At 38.9% G+C, this 19859-nt stretch overlaps 1 protein-coding gene across 4 annotated transcripts in view; it reads left to right on the forward strand.

Annotated features, from left to right (window-relative positions):
• Positions 1-19859, forward strand: part of unc5a (unc-5 netrin receptor A) — a 210298-nt gene that overhangs the window by 175897 nt on the left and 14542 nt on the right. For 2 of the 4 annotated variants that reach the window (XM_077247567.1, XM_077247569.1), the window contains 5 exons: positions 6635-6856; positions 7569-7868; positions 9458-9545; positions 10107-10275; positions 13068-13301. In XM_077247567.1, coding sequence (XP_077103682.1) covers positions 6635-6856; positions 7569-7868; positions 9458-9545; positions 10107-10275; positions 13068-13301 — 1013 coding nt within the window. The remainder of the gene's footprint in view (positions 1-6634; positions 6857-7568; positions 7869-9457; positions 9546-10106; positions 10276-13067; positions 13302-19859) is intronic. The other 2 variants (XM_077247568.1, XM_077247570.1) reach the window with 1 other exon arrangement.

Genomic DNA, 19859 nt, shown 5'->3' on the forward strand with positions numbered 1-19859 from the left:
AGTCTCCGTGAGAGGCTGGATACAAACTGGAGCTGACGAACGCTATTTACCTCGGGACTAGCGTCCCGAGATAACAGCAGAAAGGCAGATGGGAAATAATTAGCATAGCTGATGTTCATAATGTTAATGCATTCGAACTGATTCAGCAGTAGTATCAAAGGTTAAGCATTAAGTGAATGCTTGGTTAAAGAGATGCGTCTTTAATCTAGTTTTAAACTGGGACAGCGAGTCTGAGTCTCGTACAATATCAGGAAGGCTATTCCAGAGTTTAGGAGCTAAATGCGAGAACGCCCTCCCTCCTTTAGTGGACTTAGATATCCTAGGAATGACCAGAAGCCTCGAATTTTTTATAGTTATAGCAGTACTGACTTTATAATATGTTTATGTAATTATATTTTAAATATAGTAAATATTAATAAATATTGTTATCACAATGTAAAAAAAGGAAGAGTATTTTTAAACCAATGCTTTATCAATACAGGTAATTTATACCAAGTATTTCCTGTTAAAATAAAGTTGGATGCATAATTATTCATCTATTTTGATGTATCTAAAACATATCATTGAGCTTACAGCTGATTGGTCGATAGGGATATTGTTCCAGAATGGACAAGGGTGTTGATGCAAAATTACACTCACCAAACAGTATTTTATTGTAGGTGTCTATTGTTTGATTTTTATGAATCAGTGGAAAACTACAGTGTGGATGCTGCATAATGCCTCGTAACCTTCATTCATCTAGTCAGGATAATTAACAGTTTGGCGCATCACCACCTGGTGAAATTACACCCAGGTGTTGCTGGGTAAAAAGTAATGATGGGAAGGAAAAGTCATGTTGCTGAATTAATGCAGCCTGCACTGATAATCAGGCTAATTTGTGGAATATAGTAAATTAAGACTTTTTAAAGTACCATGTTTTTAGGCATTTAGCAATAATGAAAATAACATTGCAACCTTTAAAAGTAAAGTCTTTCATGCTGAGGAACTAATTTAGTAATGCCTACTGCAAGAATGATACATTATTCCCATTGTGTATTTTTACCTGTTACAAGATAGACTTTTTGATTACCTTAAAGGGATACACCCAAAATTTAAATTCTGTCATCAATTACTCACCATTATGTTGTCACAAATCCATGAGACTTTCGTCCCTCCATTGAAAGTCTATAAAATCAAATCTCTGATGCTTCAAAACATAGATTAAAGAGATCGTAAAATAAACCCATATACTTTTGTTAGGTTTAAACCAAGACTTCTGAAGAGACATGATCGCTTTAATTATGAACTCATTTAATTTAGGCTTTTATTCACATAATGAGAAGTATATGATTACAGAATTTTTATTTTAGGTGAAGTAACCATTTGGGACCTCCACATTACTTGCAGTATCTTCTCATAAATAACCGCAAATAACTCTGCCGTTACAAATTTACACCGTTTGGTGATAAATGCTTCCTGATAACAGTGCATGCTAGTGTTTTATCAATACCCGTTCAATACAGGCCTTGTTTACTCCTGGTATTATGATGCATTTTGATCAATCGGATCACAAGTGGATTATGCAAAATCCAGGTTTTGAGCTTGTCCCGGATTGCTTTCAGTATACCAGGTGTAAACCGGAATGTGTTTCCCTCGACTACTTGTGATCTGATCGACCAAAACGCATCTTAATATCAGGTGTAAACAGGGCCACAGACCTAGCATAAACTTCAACTCTGAATCTTTCTGACAGAATCGCTACTGTCTCCTTAAATGTCAACCTGTTTCTGTCAGTCATGATAGGAAAATTGCAGGTTGTAGGTTGTATCCTACCATGAGAGGAGGGGAAGGCATTCTCTGAGATTTACCCACAGGCGGAGTCTGATCCCCTCAGGCCAGGCCTGACACCCCACTGTTAGACAGCACAAGATGTTCAGTGCCCACTCTGTTACACCTCCAGAAACCTGTGTTTCGACACACCTTACATCAGCCTCAGGAACAGCAGGAACATTGCTCGCTCTGTTTTGTGTTGATTACAGCAAAAAGGGAGCAAGGGTGTGGGAATCTGATGCCGAAAGTAGATCGACTGCCTCTCTCCCCACCGCCTCCGTGTGAAGGCGAGAGCGAGCACTTGAAGGGAGACAAAGACGAGAATACTGCTGCGTGGAATCAGGCAGAATCCATTCAATTATAAAAGCTGATTAACTGTGTCAATTAAAGTGTGATGGATGCATGTTCATTTATTGAGCAGGGCGGAGGGGACACTAGCCCAGTCTATAGGCAACTTCGGTGATTGGCTCTTCAATACATCTGTTAGACATGGTAAAATTTGCAGTAGGGAGGCTCTCATAAGTCCAAGAAGGTTAGCGGGTGAAGAAAAAGCAGGTGGATGAGCCGGAGAGAAACTTACGAACAGAATGAAACATCTTGCATTTTGTTGGAGCCGTGGACAGTGGTTGGCACATTACGTGGATAATACAATATACTAATATACTTTGTCTGCATATTGCTTTAAATATAACAGAAGCTTATCACTGTAAAAAAAAATTGCTGTAAAAAATTCTGACAGTAACATACTCTTTTCCATTAAAACAGTAATGTACTGTAGAACACAATGCATTCTGGGCAATCATTTTAATTTAAAGAGGATGTTTTTAAATTACTGTAATTAACTGAAAACACAAAGAAAGAGCATGTGTATCTTTGGTTATATTAAGTAATATAAAACATTAATTGATACAATTTTACTTAATTGTTATTTTTAGTATGGTGTTTCAGCGAGAACTACAGCTTAATGTGTTTTATTATATTATACGATTTTATAATATTTTTTATATTGCACATTTTCTTATTTTATTTTTTATCCTTAATTTATAATTTTGATTTATATTTTAATTGTATTTATTATTATTTTACTACTATTATTATTAATATTACTATTATCATCTCCTTCATTATTGGTACATGCCGTGCATGGTTCTTTAAAATTAAACTATTATTAATTACATTATATTATTTGTAAAAACATAAAAAATAATAATAGAATAAAAAAAATTATAAAATTATATTTATTTATTTATTACTTTTTTTTACTTTCTCACAGAAACTGCATTTCATGATTTAGTAGAGAGTAAACTCTGTATGGTTTTACAGATTTGCTGACACTTCATTCTGTTAATCTTTTTTTTTTAATGCTATTTTCAGTACCTGGAGTGCACATGCTATAGGCACAAACCCAGCCCCCATCATCTGTCGGTGCGAAGACCTTCAGTTTATGATATCATAAGTCCTTTTTAACCATGACAAAGTCACTTCACGCAGACATACTTAATGCATCGTCGATACCAAGACGCAGGAGCGATTCCTGTTTGCATGCACTCAGTCATTCACGATTGACCAGCTGTCATAAAACAAGCCCTGATGAAATGCTACTTCCTGCAGCTCGGCCACCCTCCTGCTCGCACGGTATCATGTCGTATTGACAGAGTCATCAGTCAGGAGCGTTCACACAAAACATGTCAAGACATGTTGCCGATGATTCCTAATGGGCATTAGCTGTACTCTAAAGTCACATCAGAATAATGGAGCTATATTTGGATGAAATTAACTGGACCAGGCACCTGTAGGCCTGAGAAGTGTAGATTATCTTCAGTAACATCTCCGCTGATAGCAATGAGGGTGTTTATTGCAACTCTGGTGATTAAGAGTGTGATGAACAATTAGAAGACGGCTTAATTAGAGTGACGCAGGCTGGCATAATGTTAATTGACAGCCCTGTTTTAATTGTCTGTGTGATTTTAGGCTTGGGGATGATCCTAATTTAATAATTTCCTTTGACAATCTCACTCTCGTTTAGACCAAACAAACCAAGCAGAGAGTGTGAGGATGTGAGTGTTTTCGTGATTGAGTCAAGGAGAGTCAAACTTCCTGGGCTAAAAATAATCATAAAAAAATAACAACAAAAACAACCAAGAACTTTGTTGCCTCCATCAAAGTGAAAAAGGTGTGAGAAGAAAAAAATGCTTCAGAAGTAAATTGCCACTTTAAATGCAACAATTCACACAAGAATGATATTATGAACTATTAACCTTATCGCAAATTTGTTATTAACTTACCTACCGGTATGTTCCTTGTAGCATCTTTTTTCAATGCGTTGACTTAAATATAAACACAAAAACTTGCATGCATCACTAGTAACCACACAAGGGAATATATATATATAATACATATTATTTTTATTTATATTATTATCAATGTTGAAAACAGTTCTGTACAATTTTTCAGGATTCTTTGTTGAATAGAAAGCATTTATTTGAAATATGAATCTTTTGTAACATTATAAATGTCTTTACTGTCACGTTTGATCGATTTAATGAATCCTTGCAGAATAAAAGTATAAAGTTCTTTAATTTCTTAAAAAATATATATATATAAACTGACCCCAAACTTTTGTCTATAATATTACAAAAGCTTTCTATTTCAGATCAATGCTGTTCCTTTGAATTTTCTATTCATCATAGAATCCTGAAAACAATGTTTTCAACATTGATAATAATAAATGTTTCTTGAGCAGCAAACCAGCATATTAGAATGATTTCTGGACAATCATAAATATACCAGCAATTTATTCACCAAATTTTTAGACTATTAAAAACATGCACCTTTATTTTTTAATTGCCCTTCTGTTGACCCCACTTTGTGTGTACAGGAGTGGACTATGATGCAGGTCAGTGTGTAATATTTAGTGATATGGCCCATATGCACAGCTTTGAGTTCAGTAGCTTTGGCTGAGCGATTCCTCATAGCTTTTAGCTGTCAGTCCACGTAGCGTCTAAATAGGCCTGAATATGCCTCTGCAGTCTTTCTTCACAATGTTGAGGCACTGGGAGAGATCCCAGCAGTGAGCGCAGACACCTCTACCACCCAAAAATCAGCATGCCACAGAGACAACCTTCTCAAATCCCATCACCCACCGACACAATTGATTAGAATAATTTTGGATGCGATTGTCTCTGGGTACTCAGCCATAAAGCTGCAGGCCACAACCACAACGAGAGAGGGCACATGAAATTATGTGGATTCATAAGAAAATCTGCTTTGTGTCAGAAACAGACACATACAAACACACACTGCCTCTCTCTCTCTCTCTCTCTCTCTCTCTCTCTCTCTCTCTCTCTCTCTCTCTCTCTCTCTCTCTCTCTCTCTCTCTCTCTCTCTCTCTCTCTCTCTCTCTCTCTCTCTCTCTCTCTCTCTTCTCTCTTTCTCTTTCTTTCTTTCTAAATCATGGCCATAAATCCAGCAGCTTGAAGAATGCTGATGTAGCAGGCTGCCAGCAAACACTCCCATCTTTCCAACTGCAGAACAGCCCACTGAAGCACAGATATGATTAGGAGGAGGCGGCAGTGGTGAAGCTGCACAACTACTGAAATGTTTTCCCAGCAGTTAATTCCCTTACGCACAATGCAAGCCAAGTCAGGTTTAGGTAATTCTGTTTAGTAATAATTTTATGTTTAAAAAAAAACTGGCATCTGGCAAAATTTGGTTAACATCAGATTACAAAGTACTGCACGGGAAGAACAGGTATTTCATTTTAAAGTTGACATTGATTGTCATTGATTGATTGATTGCATGTTTGGAATGAAATGCTTACTGCATGCATTGCACTGTATACAGTGCTTCTTTCTTCTTCTTTTTTGCCGTGTTGTCTTTTGTTTACTGCACATTTGTCAATTGCAGTAGGTCATTCAGGTGTTTCATACATATGTAAAATTTGTGCACAGTATACATACTACATACTTTTTTTTTTTTTAAAGAAATGAAAACTTTTATTCAGCAAGGACAGACAAATTGAAGTGACATTTTTATGTAAGATTTTTCAAATAAATGTGTGGGATTTTTTTCTTAAAAACTGTTTCCAGAAAAATATTAAGCAGCAGATCTGTGATCAACATATTTTATAATCAGAAATGTTTCTTGAGCAGCAAATCAGCATGAATTATTTCTGACAGATCATGTGACTGGAGTAATGATCCTGAAAATTCTGAGGAATTAGACTTTAAAATATATTCAAAAGTTATTTAAATTGTAATAATATTACTGTTATACTGTATTTTTGATTAAATAAATGCAGCCTTGGTGAGCATAAGAGATGTTAAAAACATAGTATACTTGCTGATATTATAAATGTAAACTTTTGTTTGCAGCTGACATGCTTCAAGTAAAATGAGGCATCAAAACATTGTGGTTACAGCTTTTAAAATCAGCCTAATCAGCTCATTGCTGACTAATAAATAAATTCAATTCACATTTATTTGTATAGCGCTTTTTACAATAAACATAGTTTCAAAGCAGCTTTACAGAAAATGCGTAAGTCCACATTACGATTTAGAGTGATCCGTTAGCAGAGGTAACTAATTTATGTATTCAATAAATGTACATATACAAAATCACAGTTAGCTAAAAATTTATTAATTTAAAGAATGTAATAATTTAAGGCAGAAACAATTAGCTCATCAAAGTAATGAATAATTGTTTGTTAAAAAATATTGACATTTAGGAAAATTTGTGCATGTTGAATAAATGTGAATATTGCCAACATGGTGACGTAATTTTGTGTGACTATTATTAATGCATACGTGTCTGTTTCTCTGTGCAGCGGCGTCAGGTGCTGAGGACGTGGCTCTGTACGTGGGGATCGTGGTGGTGGCTCTGTGTCTGACTCTTCTGTTGATCATACTGGTGCTGGTGTACCGCAGGAAGAAGGAAGGTCTCGATGCAGATGTGGCCGACTCCTCCATCCTCACCACTGGCTTCCAGCCCATGGGCATCAAGCCCACCAAGCCAGGTGTGTGGGCACCGCGCAGGGCAGCCCGCAGCAGTAGGCTATTGTTTCTCTACACTATCCACTCCTCGTCACGGTGTTTCACGCTCATCCTTTCATCAGTGCCCGTGTTCCCTTACCACCTGTGGCCGTAGCGGCCCACAGTCTCGCAAATGTGTCCGTGTATGTGCATTATTTGCATTAAACCGAGGTAGTCATAGTTTTGTGTGTCATCTTCACAGTTGCAAATGATTGTGATTTTAGTTTTACCTTTGAAGCTGCACGTGAGAGGAGACCTTCACTCGTCCGCCTGCTACCGTGGGAAGTGATTTGGTAATAGTAGCATTAAGCTGATTTCCATTGATCCTCCCACGAAACAAATCTGCCTACTGCTGTGCACTTTTATTTTTACATATGTAAAGTGTTTAATGTGGAAAAACATGAGAACGGCTCTGAAATCATGAAATAAGGAGTTGGATTTTGGGGATTTGAACCTGAATAAAGCCACACAGTAAGCTTTATTTAAAGTGTAAGAAATTTAAACCGTGACTGCCAGGCTTTCTTTAAATGCTGTGTGGAATTGATTGTGGCTGCTAAAGAGGAGGAGGAGGCATTGATTTATTTACGAGTGAGTCTCTCTCAGCGCGAAGGCCTGGCTACATCCATGGATTTGTGCGTTTGCACTGAATTTCAATTTGTTCTGTGTACTATTAGCCAGCGTGACCTTTCGATGGGTTTTTCATTCGTTTCGTTCTCTTTGTTTCTACAGAAAACTCTCATTTGCTCACCATCCAGCCTGATTTGACCACCACCACCACTAGCTACCAGGGAACTCTACGTTCTCGACACGAAGTCACCGGGAAGTTCTCCATGAGCAACGGCCCCCTCCTGGAGCCCCTTCCCAACGGCTCCCACACGCTGCACAACGGCAAACTGCCAAGCGACCCCAACGAATTCATGAACCGCCTTTCCTCTCAGACATATTTCAAAACGCTACCGAGAGACAACGTCAACACCTCCTACGGCACTTTCAATTTCCTGGGTGGCCGCCTAACCCTCCCCAACACTGGTAAGATTATACGACTGCAAACTGTGCAAAATGTTTTATGTGTTTAGTCAGGAGTGTTGTGAAAGAACTCCTGAGCTTTGTTAACTGCAATGTTATTATACTGACATGGCCCAAAATGGAAGGGTGAAGTGATCCAATTACACGGTAATCCAAGCAGTTTTATGTAAATTGGGGCACGAGCGAATGCGAACATCTTCTAAAGACGTTTTTCAAGGAACAAGGCAGAGGGGGCAAAGAAGTGCTTCCATTTATACACTAATGATTGTGCAATGACAATGACCACCGTTTTCTTTTTTCGATAGAAATAGCTGTAATTGGGGGAGCGTTTTTTTATTTTCCCTTTTTATTTTTTTGAAGAATACCTCACTGCATCTTCTGCAAGCTGAACCAGTGGCTTATTTGTCAGCCGTGGCACTGTAAGCCGATAGGCAGCATGCACATTCATAGTGCCTGCAACTCTATCCACTCCAAGGACACCACCAGAGTATATTCAAACCAATTAGTCTCCTTAATCACAGACAGAGGGTTCATCAGGCTGTCACATTATGAATCACTCTCGGTCAAAGAGACAGCTCACGAGGCAGTGGAAATGAAATAACCAGGGCTCCCTCGGCTAAGAGCATTGTCCTTCAAAATATAATGCCCAAATTTAGATACCTGTAATCTGCTGCTGTTTTGAGAATGAATGCATAATTGCATCCTATATACCAGTGGTTTGTCTTCTTAACTGAAATAATTATGAGCATAGCAGCAGTGAGCAACTTTTTATTTTATTTTATTATTTCATGTTATTTCATAAATGTATTTTATTATTTTAATTCGTTTAATGCGGGGTACACACTATAGTTTAATATTTAGGGATAAGGGTTTGTTCAAATCACTAACCCAAATTATGAGTTATAGTAATATTTTTTAGACATCATAATAATCTAGTTTGGATTCAGGGGGATGAATAATTTTGTTCGGTTAGCTCTGCTGGTTGATGCTACAGAAAGACTGTTGTGACAGTTGGTTGGTGTGCTATTTGTCCAGCCCCTCCTCCACTGTGATTGGACGGTTGGTTAAAATTGACAGTGATGAGTGCTGCGTTTTACCCAAAGTTGAACATTTTTCAACTCTTGCCGACCAGTAAAAAACGTCCGGCGCTCAGCGCTTGAGCGTTAAATACACGCTCAGCGCCTCGTTACGCTCATGGCGTTTAAAAAACGCAGCAATCCCATTGAAAACAATTGGAATTTTACGCCAGCTGCGTGAAAAAACGCTTTGGTGGACATACGGCCTTAGGGTTTATTATTTCTTACAAAAGTTATTTCGCTGCCAATGTGAAATGTATGATACCTTTTCCAAAAGTGCACGTTATGCATTTTAATTTCATATACAGAAGTAATTATGTCAGGACAGACAGCAGGGGCTGTCGACACCAGTTTTTCAAGGTACACCTGGTAGATGACATCTTTGACCTTGACTGTGGACTAGTGTTAACCACATTTTCTTTCGTCACATAAAGGCTCACTGTGAGCTGTGACAAAAGCGGCGTTCAGATTGAACAAATGATCCTACTTTGTCTCTTTTGTTCCTATTTACATTAGGAATCAGCCTGCTCATCCCGCCAGAGGCCATTCCCAGAGGGAAGATTTATGAGATTTATCTCACCATTCAGACGAAGGAAGACATGAGGTAGGTCCCTGGAACCCATCTGAGGATCTGCCTTACAAAAAAAGAATGCACAGTTTGAATCAGACTTTAAAAAGCCCCGGCACAGAGCGTCAAATATAATTGAAGTTAATCTCCACATGCTGGCGCGTGTGCGTGTGTGTGCGTGTGCGTGCATGTGTGTGTGTGTTTGATCCGTTTGCTCAGATTTATGACTAACGCTAGCTTGAGATATCAAAAGCTTGAGATATCAAAAGCTTGTGTGTATGTGTTGTGTGCCTTGTCTGTTATATGCAAATGAGCCATGGGCCGCAGCAAGGGAACTGTTCTCCTGTTTTAGATTTTCGGAGTGAAGCACCAGGTAACGGTCTGGCTATTTTTTACTCATGCATTCATGCGGTGTTCAAGACCAGCTCCCTACTGTGCTTGAATGCAGAGTGTGAAAAGTCAGTTCAGAGCTCCAGAGCCCTGATTAATAGTGGAAGCTCGTCTTGTTAAAGGATCTGCTCTGTGCTTGACATTGGCCATCCATCCAGACCCCTTTTGGTTGAATCCTGACCATGTTCTCCTCTGCTCTCCCTCCAGATTGCCCCTGGCTGGGTGTCAAACATTGCTGAGCCCCGTGGTGAGCTGCGGACCGCCCGGTGTGGTGCTCACCCGGCCGGTCATCCTCAGTATGGACCATTGCTCTGATGCGTGCCTGGAGAACTGGGCCATCCGTCTCAAGAAGCAGTCATATGAGGGAACGTGGGAGGTCAGTGTTCGTTTGCGTTTGTTTGCATTTATGTTTAGCTTTAGAGGTAAAGATATGCGCTGATAACTGAAAGGGATGCAGGTTTGAACCCTGCAGGTTTTCCTTGTGTAGAAATGTCCGGGTAATTGTACACTCCCAAATCACAGGAAAAATTTAATTTCCCCTCTCAATTGCTATTTCCATAGTGTGATAAAAATGTAATTATAATTCATATGTAATATATTCTTTTATAATTTAATTTATTTAATTAATGTTACGATGTATACAAATATATTTATTTTGCATTACATTAATGACTTTTCTGTAGATTACATTACATTGGGAAAGAAAATGTACTTGGGAATAAAATAACTTTAGTTAATAAATATAGTATTTATAAACTAATATAGCAAAATATAGTTTCATTTATTTTAATATGCAGGGGGTGCTGAAAATTACATTTGAAATTCTTGTGCAGATTTACCTTTCGTAGAAGTTTCTCCTGTGAAACCAAGCCCACATGGTGACACCATTTGGAAGTTACATGAACAAATTCCATCAGCTCCAGGAGATAGATAAATATAATAGTGTTGAACTGTATGTAGGAGGAACTCATGCTTTACGTTCACCTTTCTTGCCCTTTCCCATCTCTTTCTCTCTCATCATCCTGCTACTGAATTGATTATCTTATGGAGGCAAATGGGCTGTATCGTCATAATCATTTCAAATAGCCTCTCAGACAATAAAGCCCTGAAGTGTCTCCATCAGCGTACTCCTCATTTCACCTATCTCTCATACCTTCACATTTAATCTCCATTTAATTGTATGGATCTCTACCTCATTCCATCCCATGGTCATCAGCACCCACTTTTAAACTAAGCCGGGGTGAGTCCTTCATTATGCCTGATGGCTTTTCCAAATCTGCACTGAACCGTGCCAGGTCGTTGCGAGTTACATCAAGCACAGAGACCAGGAAGAGGAGGAACCTAGGAAGGAAGGGCGGAGGAAGAGAGTGAAGGTCTTCTTTCATGTTTGATACTGTGCATAAATTATTCAAGCTCCTTGGTGTGGCAGCAATGGGGCGGCAGTAGAATGAATAGGCCTGTCTTAGACAGAGGGTAGAGCAGCACTTTTAATCATCCCCTGCCCCAAATATAGCCCATTGGCGGCAGGTCGCCGTTCTTGGCCAGGTACAGCAGACAAAAGAGGAAAAAAACACAGGGAAGTTTGTCCTGGAAGGAGCCTTGGCAGACAGACTCGCAGCAATTAATTTCTCCAGAGGACGCAGATCAGCAAAACGCAGGCAGAAGAGAATGAAATATAGTCTGTGTCGTTATCGAACCGCAGGATGATTTTTTTTTTGAGTCATTTGAAAAAAAAAATATAATGGGGAAAAAAATTATACTTCATTGTGGTCAAATAGAAAACTGCTTGTGCCAATACTAATTTCACTGATGAAGATAGTGGTTTATTTTATTGATTGCCTGATGTAATTTCCTGGCCCAGATCCCGAGGTCCATGACAGTAGGGCCGCCTCTCTGTATTTGATTAGAATAATGGTGTGAGTGAGAGAAAAAGAGAGAGATGTGTGTGAGGAATCTTTCTGATGAGCTTCCTGCAGAAGGTTCTGTCGCCACTTATCCCACTTGCCTTTTCTCTAATTAAAGCCACTCTGGGGAGCCATTATGTGATCTGACCAGAGACTGTGAGGAAAACAGCATGTTCCCTCCACAATAGTGTTGGCCTTTGCTAGAGTCACGTTTTCTGACAAGAATGCCTTTTCTAATACATTTTAATACATTTTCTTTGCATTAGTCTATACAAGGCACACTTGAAGACATCTCTGATGTCAGTCAGGATTCGTACATCCAATTAATGGAATTATCTTGCCACGCCCAGACGAGCTCCATATTGCAGCACATGGCAACCTGTTAATTAGTTTATTCTCCTGGTTATTAGTAGAGACGCACCTCAAACTGTCCAAGTCACTAATTGATTAACACCATCCATTGCAAAGCCAAAACCAATCCTACTTAATTTTGCACCCCATTGTTTTAAGTAATTTAACATTTATCTTAAAATAAATTGAACCAGGAATAAACCATGACGTTTTTGAGGAATCACAGGAATGTGAGTACTTTGCCATCACAGGAATAAATTACATTTAAAAATAAATTCAACTGGAAAACAGTCATTTTAAATTATAATTATATTTCACAATGTTACTGTATTTCTGATCAAATAAATACAGTGAGTAGTATGTACATTCAAAGGCTGAATTTATTTGATCAGAAATACTGTAACATTGTGAAATATTATTACAATTTAAAATGACTAGATTAACCAGCAAATGTAGTAAAATTGAAAAATCTAGTTTTCTCTTTTCAAACCAGAAATGGTGAAATAAATGCATACTTTTTTGTTTGTTTGTATTTTTAATTTTAATTACTCCTTTTGCTGTATTTAACTTTTTTCTTCCTTCACATGTGAGCTGTAGATTTGAATGTGAGCTGTAGATTTTTTTCTTCCCCCTGCTTATAAGCAAAAGAAAGGGAAGCTCTGATCTCTTAGTAGGCACTACCATGTGTGAAGATTCCCGATGAACTCCTGCTATTAGTGTCTCATTAGAGCACATAACACAGTTCATTTTGCAGATCTTTCAGTTTCTTCTCACCCAAGTCACTTCATTGTATCTACAATCTGACACCGAACATCCTCAGGGCAGGAGTTGGCCATCTCTCCAATAACGTGGCTGACACAGTTGCTCTCTGCCCTCCTCTCTGATCCTTGTCATTTTGTGATTGGCTCCTCAGGATGTACTTCAGCTGGGTGAGGAAGTGGTGTCGGAGCCGTACTACTGCCAGCTGGAGGCGGAGACGTGCCGGGTGTTCACTGAGCAGCTGGGCCGCTTTGCTCTGGTCGGGGAGTCCCTCAGCATGGCTGCCGCTAAACGCCTAAAACTGCTGCTGTTTGGTCCCGCCTACTGCTCCACGCTGGAGTACAACATCCGCGTCTACTGCATGGATGACACACAGGACCTACTAAAGGTGAATTCAAAATGTACTTGTAATTATGCCATGTATAGTGTAAGGGGATTTACAGTCAAAGACCCAGAACGAGATATGATGAACGAAGACCCAGAGTCAGAATTATAATGGCGCTTTTCCACTGCATGGTACGGTACGGTTTGGTTCGGTACGGCACGCTTTGGCGCTTTTCCACTGAATGATACGGTACGGCTCGGCACGGCTCACTTGTGGCGCTTTTCCACTGCATGGTACGGTACGGTACGGCTCGCTTCGGCTCGCTTTAAATGGTACCACCTCTGTTGAGGTTCCAAGCGTACTGTACCGATACTAAAATGTGACGTGGAAGCACTGTAGATCACTGATTGGTCAGACAGACAGAATCGTCACTACCAGCGTCACTGTATTTGCGAGACATCAAACCCGCTAGATTTAAATAGCCAGCAACAGCCTCCGATGTTTTAAAACTACTTGCTTGACTTGCTTGAAGAAAAAAAAACTTCCAAAAAAGAAATGGCTGAATCGTGGTCAGTGGACGAGAACCGCAGACGTTCTTAGTTGCCGATTAGTTGCCGAGGAGCGGATAAACTATAACGATCAGTCATAATCCCACCCACTTTGAAGCGGTACTAACTGCAGTGGAAAAGCAACCGAGCTAAAGCGAACCGAGCCGTGCCGCGCCGAGCCGAGTCGTACCACGCAGTGGAAAAGCAAAGCGAGCCGAACCGTGCCGCGCCGAGCCGAACCGTACTGAGCTGTACCATCCAGTGGAAAAGCACCATAATACATTGAAGAAAAGTTTTACTGAAGATAGGTTGCAGTTTCATCAGCAGAAGTCAGCTTCAATACTCACAAGGAGTTCTTAGGCCACCCCTCTTACAGTTACAAAGATCACACCAAAGGTCTAAGCTACGTCCTCGCTTCAGGTTGCAGTTTCTGATTGGCTAAGAAATAGATATAGTAATTTTCCACACATATACAGATAGACTGAAGCATATTTCCATCGATTAAGCAGCTGACACTCGGACCCTGAAGATAGGCATGTTGTGACCTTCCAGGTCGCAGATTTGGGTTGTTGGGTGCCAGCCTGTCCAGAACAAGTCAGTTGTTCAGTCAAGTTCAGTCAATCTCCAAGTCAAGTCAAGTCAAATATATTTATATAGCGCTTTTCACAATACAGATTGTATCAAAGCTGCTTCACAGTATCAATCAAAACAACTTAATGTCTGTTTATTACTGGAAAAAAGACATCCAAGTTTGGTAGAGCTGATCAATGGTATGATTGGTTAATTAATTTGAATATCCCCAACTGAGCAAGCCAAAGGCAACAGTGGCAAGGAACCGAAAAACTCCATCCAGTGACCTAATGGTGTCCTAACACCCCATCAGGTGACCCAATGGAGAAAAAAACCTTGGGAGAACCCAGGCTCAGTCGGGGGCCAGTTCTCCTCTGGCGTTTATGAACTTACAGTAACTTACAGTAACTGTAAGATAAAAAATTTATATGAATGCCTGGCTAAATAGATGCGTCTTCAGTCTAGTTTTAAACTGGGAGAGCGAGTCTGAGCAACGAACAATATCAGGAAGGCTATTCCAGAGCTTCGGAGCTAAATGTGAAAATGCTCTGCCTCCTTTGGTGGATCTGGATATCCTAGGAATGACCAGAAACCTCGAATCTAGTGATCTTAAAGAGCGCGATGGATTGTAAGGCGATAGAAGATCCGTTAAATAGACTGGAGCTAAACCATTTAGAGCTTTATAAGTCAAAAGCAATACCTTGTAATTAATACGGAACTTTATAGGTAACCAATGAAGTGATGATAAAATCGGTGTTATATGATCATATTTTCTTAATCTAGTAAGAACTCTAGCGGCTGCATTTTGGACTAACTGTAGCTTGTTTATTGAAGATGCAGGACAACCAGCTAATAAAGCATTACAGTAATCTAGTCTCGAGGTCATGAATGCATGAACTAACTTTTCTGCATCAGAGACTGATAGCATATTACGTAGCTTAGCAATGTTTCTAAGGTGGAAAAAGGCTGTTTTTGTAACATATGAAATATGCTTTTCAAAAGACAGGTTGCAGTCTAATGTAACACCCAGGTCTTTTACTGTAGCGGATAGAGTAACAGGGCATCCTACTATGTTAAAGTCGTGCTGTGAAAGGTTTTGTGGACGGTTTTTAGAACCGATAAGTATTACCTCTGTCTTGTCTGGATTTAATAAAAGAAAATTATGCGTCATCCAATCTTTTATATCTTTAACACAATCTGTCAATTTGGATAATTTAGCGTATTCATCTGGCCGTGAGGAAATATATATTTGAGTGTCATCAGCATAACAATGGAAACTAATTCCATGTTTCCTTAGAATATTACCAAGTGGCAGCATATATATTGAGAATAATAAAGGGCCTAACACAGATCCCTGCGGCACTCCATAGTTTGCCGAAGTTATAATCGATTTTTCTCCATTTAAGTAGACGAAATGGTAGCGGTCAGATAAGTATGACCTGAACCAGCTTAATGCTTGTCCTTGAACACCAGTGTAATTTTGTAGTCGATCTAAGAGTATTGTGTGATCTATAGTATCGAACGCAGCACTAAGATCAAGTAAAACTAGTACTGAGATACAGCCTTGGTCCGAAGCTAAAAGTAAATCATTTGTGATTCTAACAAGCGCAGTTTCAGTGCTATGATGTGGCCTGAATCCAGACTGAAACTTTTCATAGATGTCGTTTTCTTGCAAGAAAGAGCCGAGTTGAGCGGACACAACTTTTTCTAATATTTTTGACATAAATGGAAGATTCGAAATGGGTCTGTAATTTGCTAGGTTATTTGGATCTAATTGTGGTTTCTTAATAAGAGGTTTTATAACTGCCAGCTTGAACGTCCAATAATGCATTTATTCCTTAACCTGTAACCAAAAAGACTAACACACAAGGTTGGATTTGCTATAAACTATAAATAGGAGAGTATTCTCAAAACATAAAGATAATATGTTCTTTCTCTCAAGGAGAGGACACTTTAGTCTAACTGGAAAGTAAGGGTTTAACAAAGAAAGTGTCCCTTAAACTATGACAGCTATGGTCACAGGGGTCATGGAAGTCTAGAGTACCCTAGAAAAGTAGATGGATGCATTGACACGTTAAAGAAGTCCATACTTCATTTCTGGAAGCCGGGTTAATTTGATATATTTTATATAATATTTGAAAAAAGATTTGTTATATTTTCAGATATCAAATACAGACATTAGAGAATACATGAAAAGAACAATTCAGTAATCACACTGGTAACTTCTATAACAAAGTAAAATCTTATAAACTTAGAGAAGTCATTCAACTCATTTGATATTTAGAAGGAAAAATATATTGATCATTCATTAATAACTTGATTGTCAACCATATATACCATAACCATATAAAAATCACTCATCAAATCACTCAAAATGATATAGATGTACTGAAGAGACAAGGAATTCCAGATATTCCCTTTCAATAGTTTACCTAAATTTGTCTTCTGTCTCTTAATCGCAGTCCCCTTTTACCCTGCCGAAAGGACCGACTGCGTAGTAGGAATAGTTCACCTAATTTACTCATTTACTCACCCTCATTGTTTCCTCTTTTTTTTTTTTTTGTGTAACAGAAAAAAGAAAATTAGAGGATTATTCAATGCCAATTTAATGTACATTCATGGAAAAGAGCATGAAAATGTGTTCTGAAAGAAATTCTTTGTTAAAGTTTTTAAGAAAAGGTTTTAGTGGAATTTATACACATTCAACTGGGGCTTGCCAGAATTTATTACTGCCCTGAATAAGATATTTTACATAAAAGATGTTTACATATAGTCCATAAGACAAAAAAAATAGCTGAATTTATAAAAATAACTCTGTTTCAAAGTTTACAAACCTTTGATACTGTGTGATCCACGGCTGAGTTAATAAGCCCCTTTTTGTTCAGAAGATTTAAACTGCCCAATGTTCTTCAGAAAAATCCTTCAGGTCCTGCATATTCTTTGGTTTCCAACATCTTAGCCTATTTTAAAAGGATGAAGATGTGTAAAAAAAATATCAGATTTTTCCATTTAGTACTGCCCTCCGGAAGCTACAGAAGATACTTACACGTTTCCCCGAAGACAAATCAAGTGCAATGTACCTTGATCTTCAAATTCAAGAAGTTTACACCCCGTGGTTCTAAATGCATCGTGTTTCCTTCTGGAGCATCAGTGAATGTTTGAACCTTTTGTAAAAGCCAACTCAGTTGTCCTCAGAGTGAAATGGATCTCCAAGTCATAGTCACTGCCGGAAAGAGTTCAATTATGCAAAAGATGCTGGAAAACCAAAGAATTTGCGGGACCTGGAGGATTTTTTTGAAGAACAGTGGGCAGTTTAAGTGCTCATGATCCCTCTTATTTTTTTTAAATAATTAACATTTTGCAGATTCTGCAAGGTTTAGCATTCAATTGTTTTTCAGTTCCTTCTCACTTTTCTTTCTTTCTTTTTGCTCCCCTCCTAACAGATCAGGAATAATAAAGAGCTAATTCCATAGCAGTCTCCCTCGAGGAGCACGTCTGAGCAGACTGTTAAGATTTCATTTGCATGCTTAATTAGCAAATGAAAAGGAGAGACACTCTGGCCGTGGCCCCTGAGCTCCGCTAGGCTCTCACTGTCAAAGTAAGAGGGCCCGTTCCCTGCTCTGCCCACTCCAGCCTCTGAGAGCCTGCCAGAAAGAATGAACTGTCTTACCCAAAGCTGCCCACTGGGCCCCGCTAGGGTGGGCTGACAGGGGGAAGAGATGCCAGGAATTTGCCCAGTTTGTTTAAAATAAGCTCTTAGCCATGCAGAGATGAGAAGTGCTCCAGCCTATGATGGATGTGAGCAACTCCTCTCCAATTCTCTCCAAAGGGTTCATGAGAACACTGACTGTTCTGTCATTTTAAAGTGAAGTGTTGAAGTGGTGATTTGTTGTCAACCCCCCCCCCCCCCCCCCCCCTTTTTTTAAATTTATTTATTTGTTTATTTCACACTAGTTGCTGTTGTTTAATGATTGCAGGTGTGGATGTGTGATGTGCTTTTATCTATAGCCAGGGTGTTGAGCGGCTAATATAGATGCTTATTCAACCCATGACCTCCTTTCATACTAACCTTGCCTTTGATCAGGTGTGGGCCGCTCCAGGGGAACCTTCATACGTGGAGAGACTCAGTCATGCAGTGCTCTCGTGTAGAGCTGCTTTCCATGAATCCACCCCATTTGCATTTTCACTCCCCTCAAATGCACAGACCGTTGTGGTAAGCCACAGTGTCCTCATAGGACAGGGTGGTTTAGTGGAGAGTCGTTTGGACTGTATGCTGATCTTTGTCAGTATGAAAAGAGAGATGATTTTTTTGTTCCTAAGGCCATATGCAAACTCTATGCAAGTATGTGAATGCAAACGCGTCATGCTAAACCTTGATATAGCGATTTTTAAATTTAGTAAAAATGCTTGTAGGGTGTACTGTAATTGCAGCACTACTGAACCATTATTTTATTTTTACGTTTCTTTGCTTTGCTAAATGAATTAATGTAGAACCATTTTTCTTGTTTTACTCTGCTTTTAAATGTTTAATTGGCTGGATATTTTTCTTGCATATAGTTAATTTAGTTGAATCAGTCCTTTGGCAAATCACAACAACATTGTTTCTTAAACTCCTCATACAGGAATCACTAACTGAAAGGTTCAAGAATAAAATCATGGATCAAGAAGTTTGGGAACAGCAGTTTCATATGTTTTAAATTCTATATTTTAAACAAGCGTAAAATTTAGCATAAAAAGTCTACGGCCAGTTTTCTCTTTCACATTAACTCCTTTTATTACTGAGGGTTTTTTAGCCGCCACATTGATGCAAGAATACATGTAAATCAATGTGTTTGCAATCTTGCAATGCATTGGCCAAGCATTTGTGAACTCGTGTAGAGTATGTTTGTGGTCTAACAGGTGCTTCACCCCCTGAGAACTACATCCGAGTCCATGATTGACTTTCTTTCAAAGATGTGAGCCTGATTTATTGTGATGGAATTATTATGCTAATCATTGCTGATAACAGAAGAGGATTTCGGAATTAGCATAGTATTAGAAGAGTTGTTCATGACAAAGATGAATTGTTTTTGTGTGTGTGTGTGTGTCTGTGTCTCTTTCTCCACCATCATCTTGGGTGAATATTAATTGCATTTTGATTGCCGCTGGGTTACTACATTACTTTTGAAACCACCAATGAATAAGATACCGCTATTTTTGATGGTTGTCACACTTCCATTGAGCTAAGAAATTGTCGCTCTGTACAAATACTTTTTCCATTATCTAACACTCTATTTCTTTCCTGTTCATTCTTTCTTTCTCAGTCATGAGTATTGCTTGTGCCTAAATCAACAGCAATCTTTAATCTCCCAATTAAACCACATTAAAATAATGTCATTGTCTTTAATCACAAGAATGACATTTGGAAGTCAGTGACATTTCAGCAGAGATGCGTTCAATATGTTTGTGAGTCTTATGGGACCAATTAGATAAATATTTAATGTACAACGGTCTGTTATAGAAG

Source organism: Siphateles boraxobius, unplaced genomic scaffold (genome assembly GCF_051911475.1).
Source record: "Siphateles boraxobius isolate OS27281-9 unplaced genomic scaffold, OSU_SipBor_1 3, whole genome shotgun sequence".
In the NCBI taxonomy this organism is placed as follows: domain Eukaryota; kingdom Metazoa; phylum Chordata; class Actinopteri; order Cypriniformes; family Leuciscidae; genus Siphateles; species Siphateles boraxobius.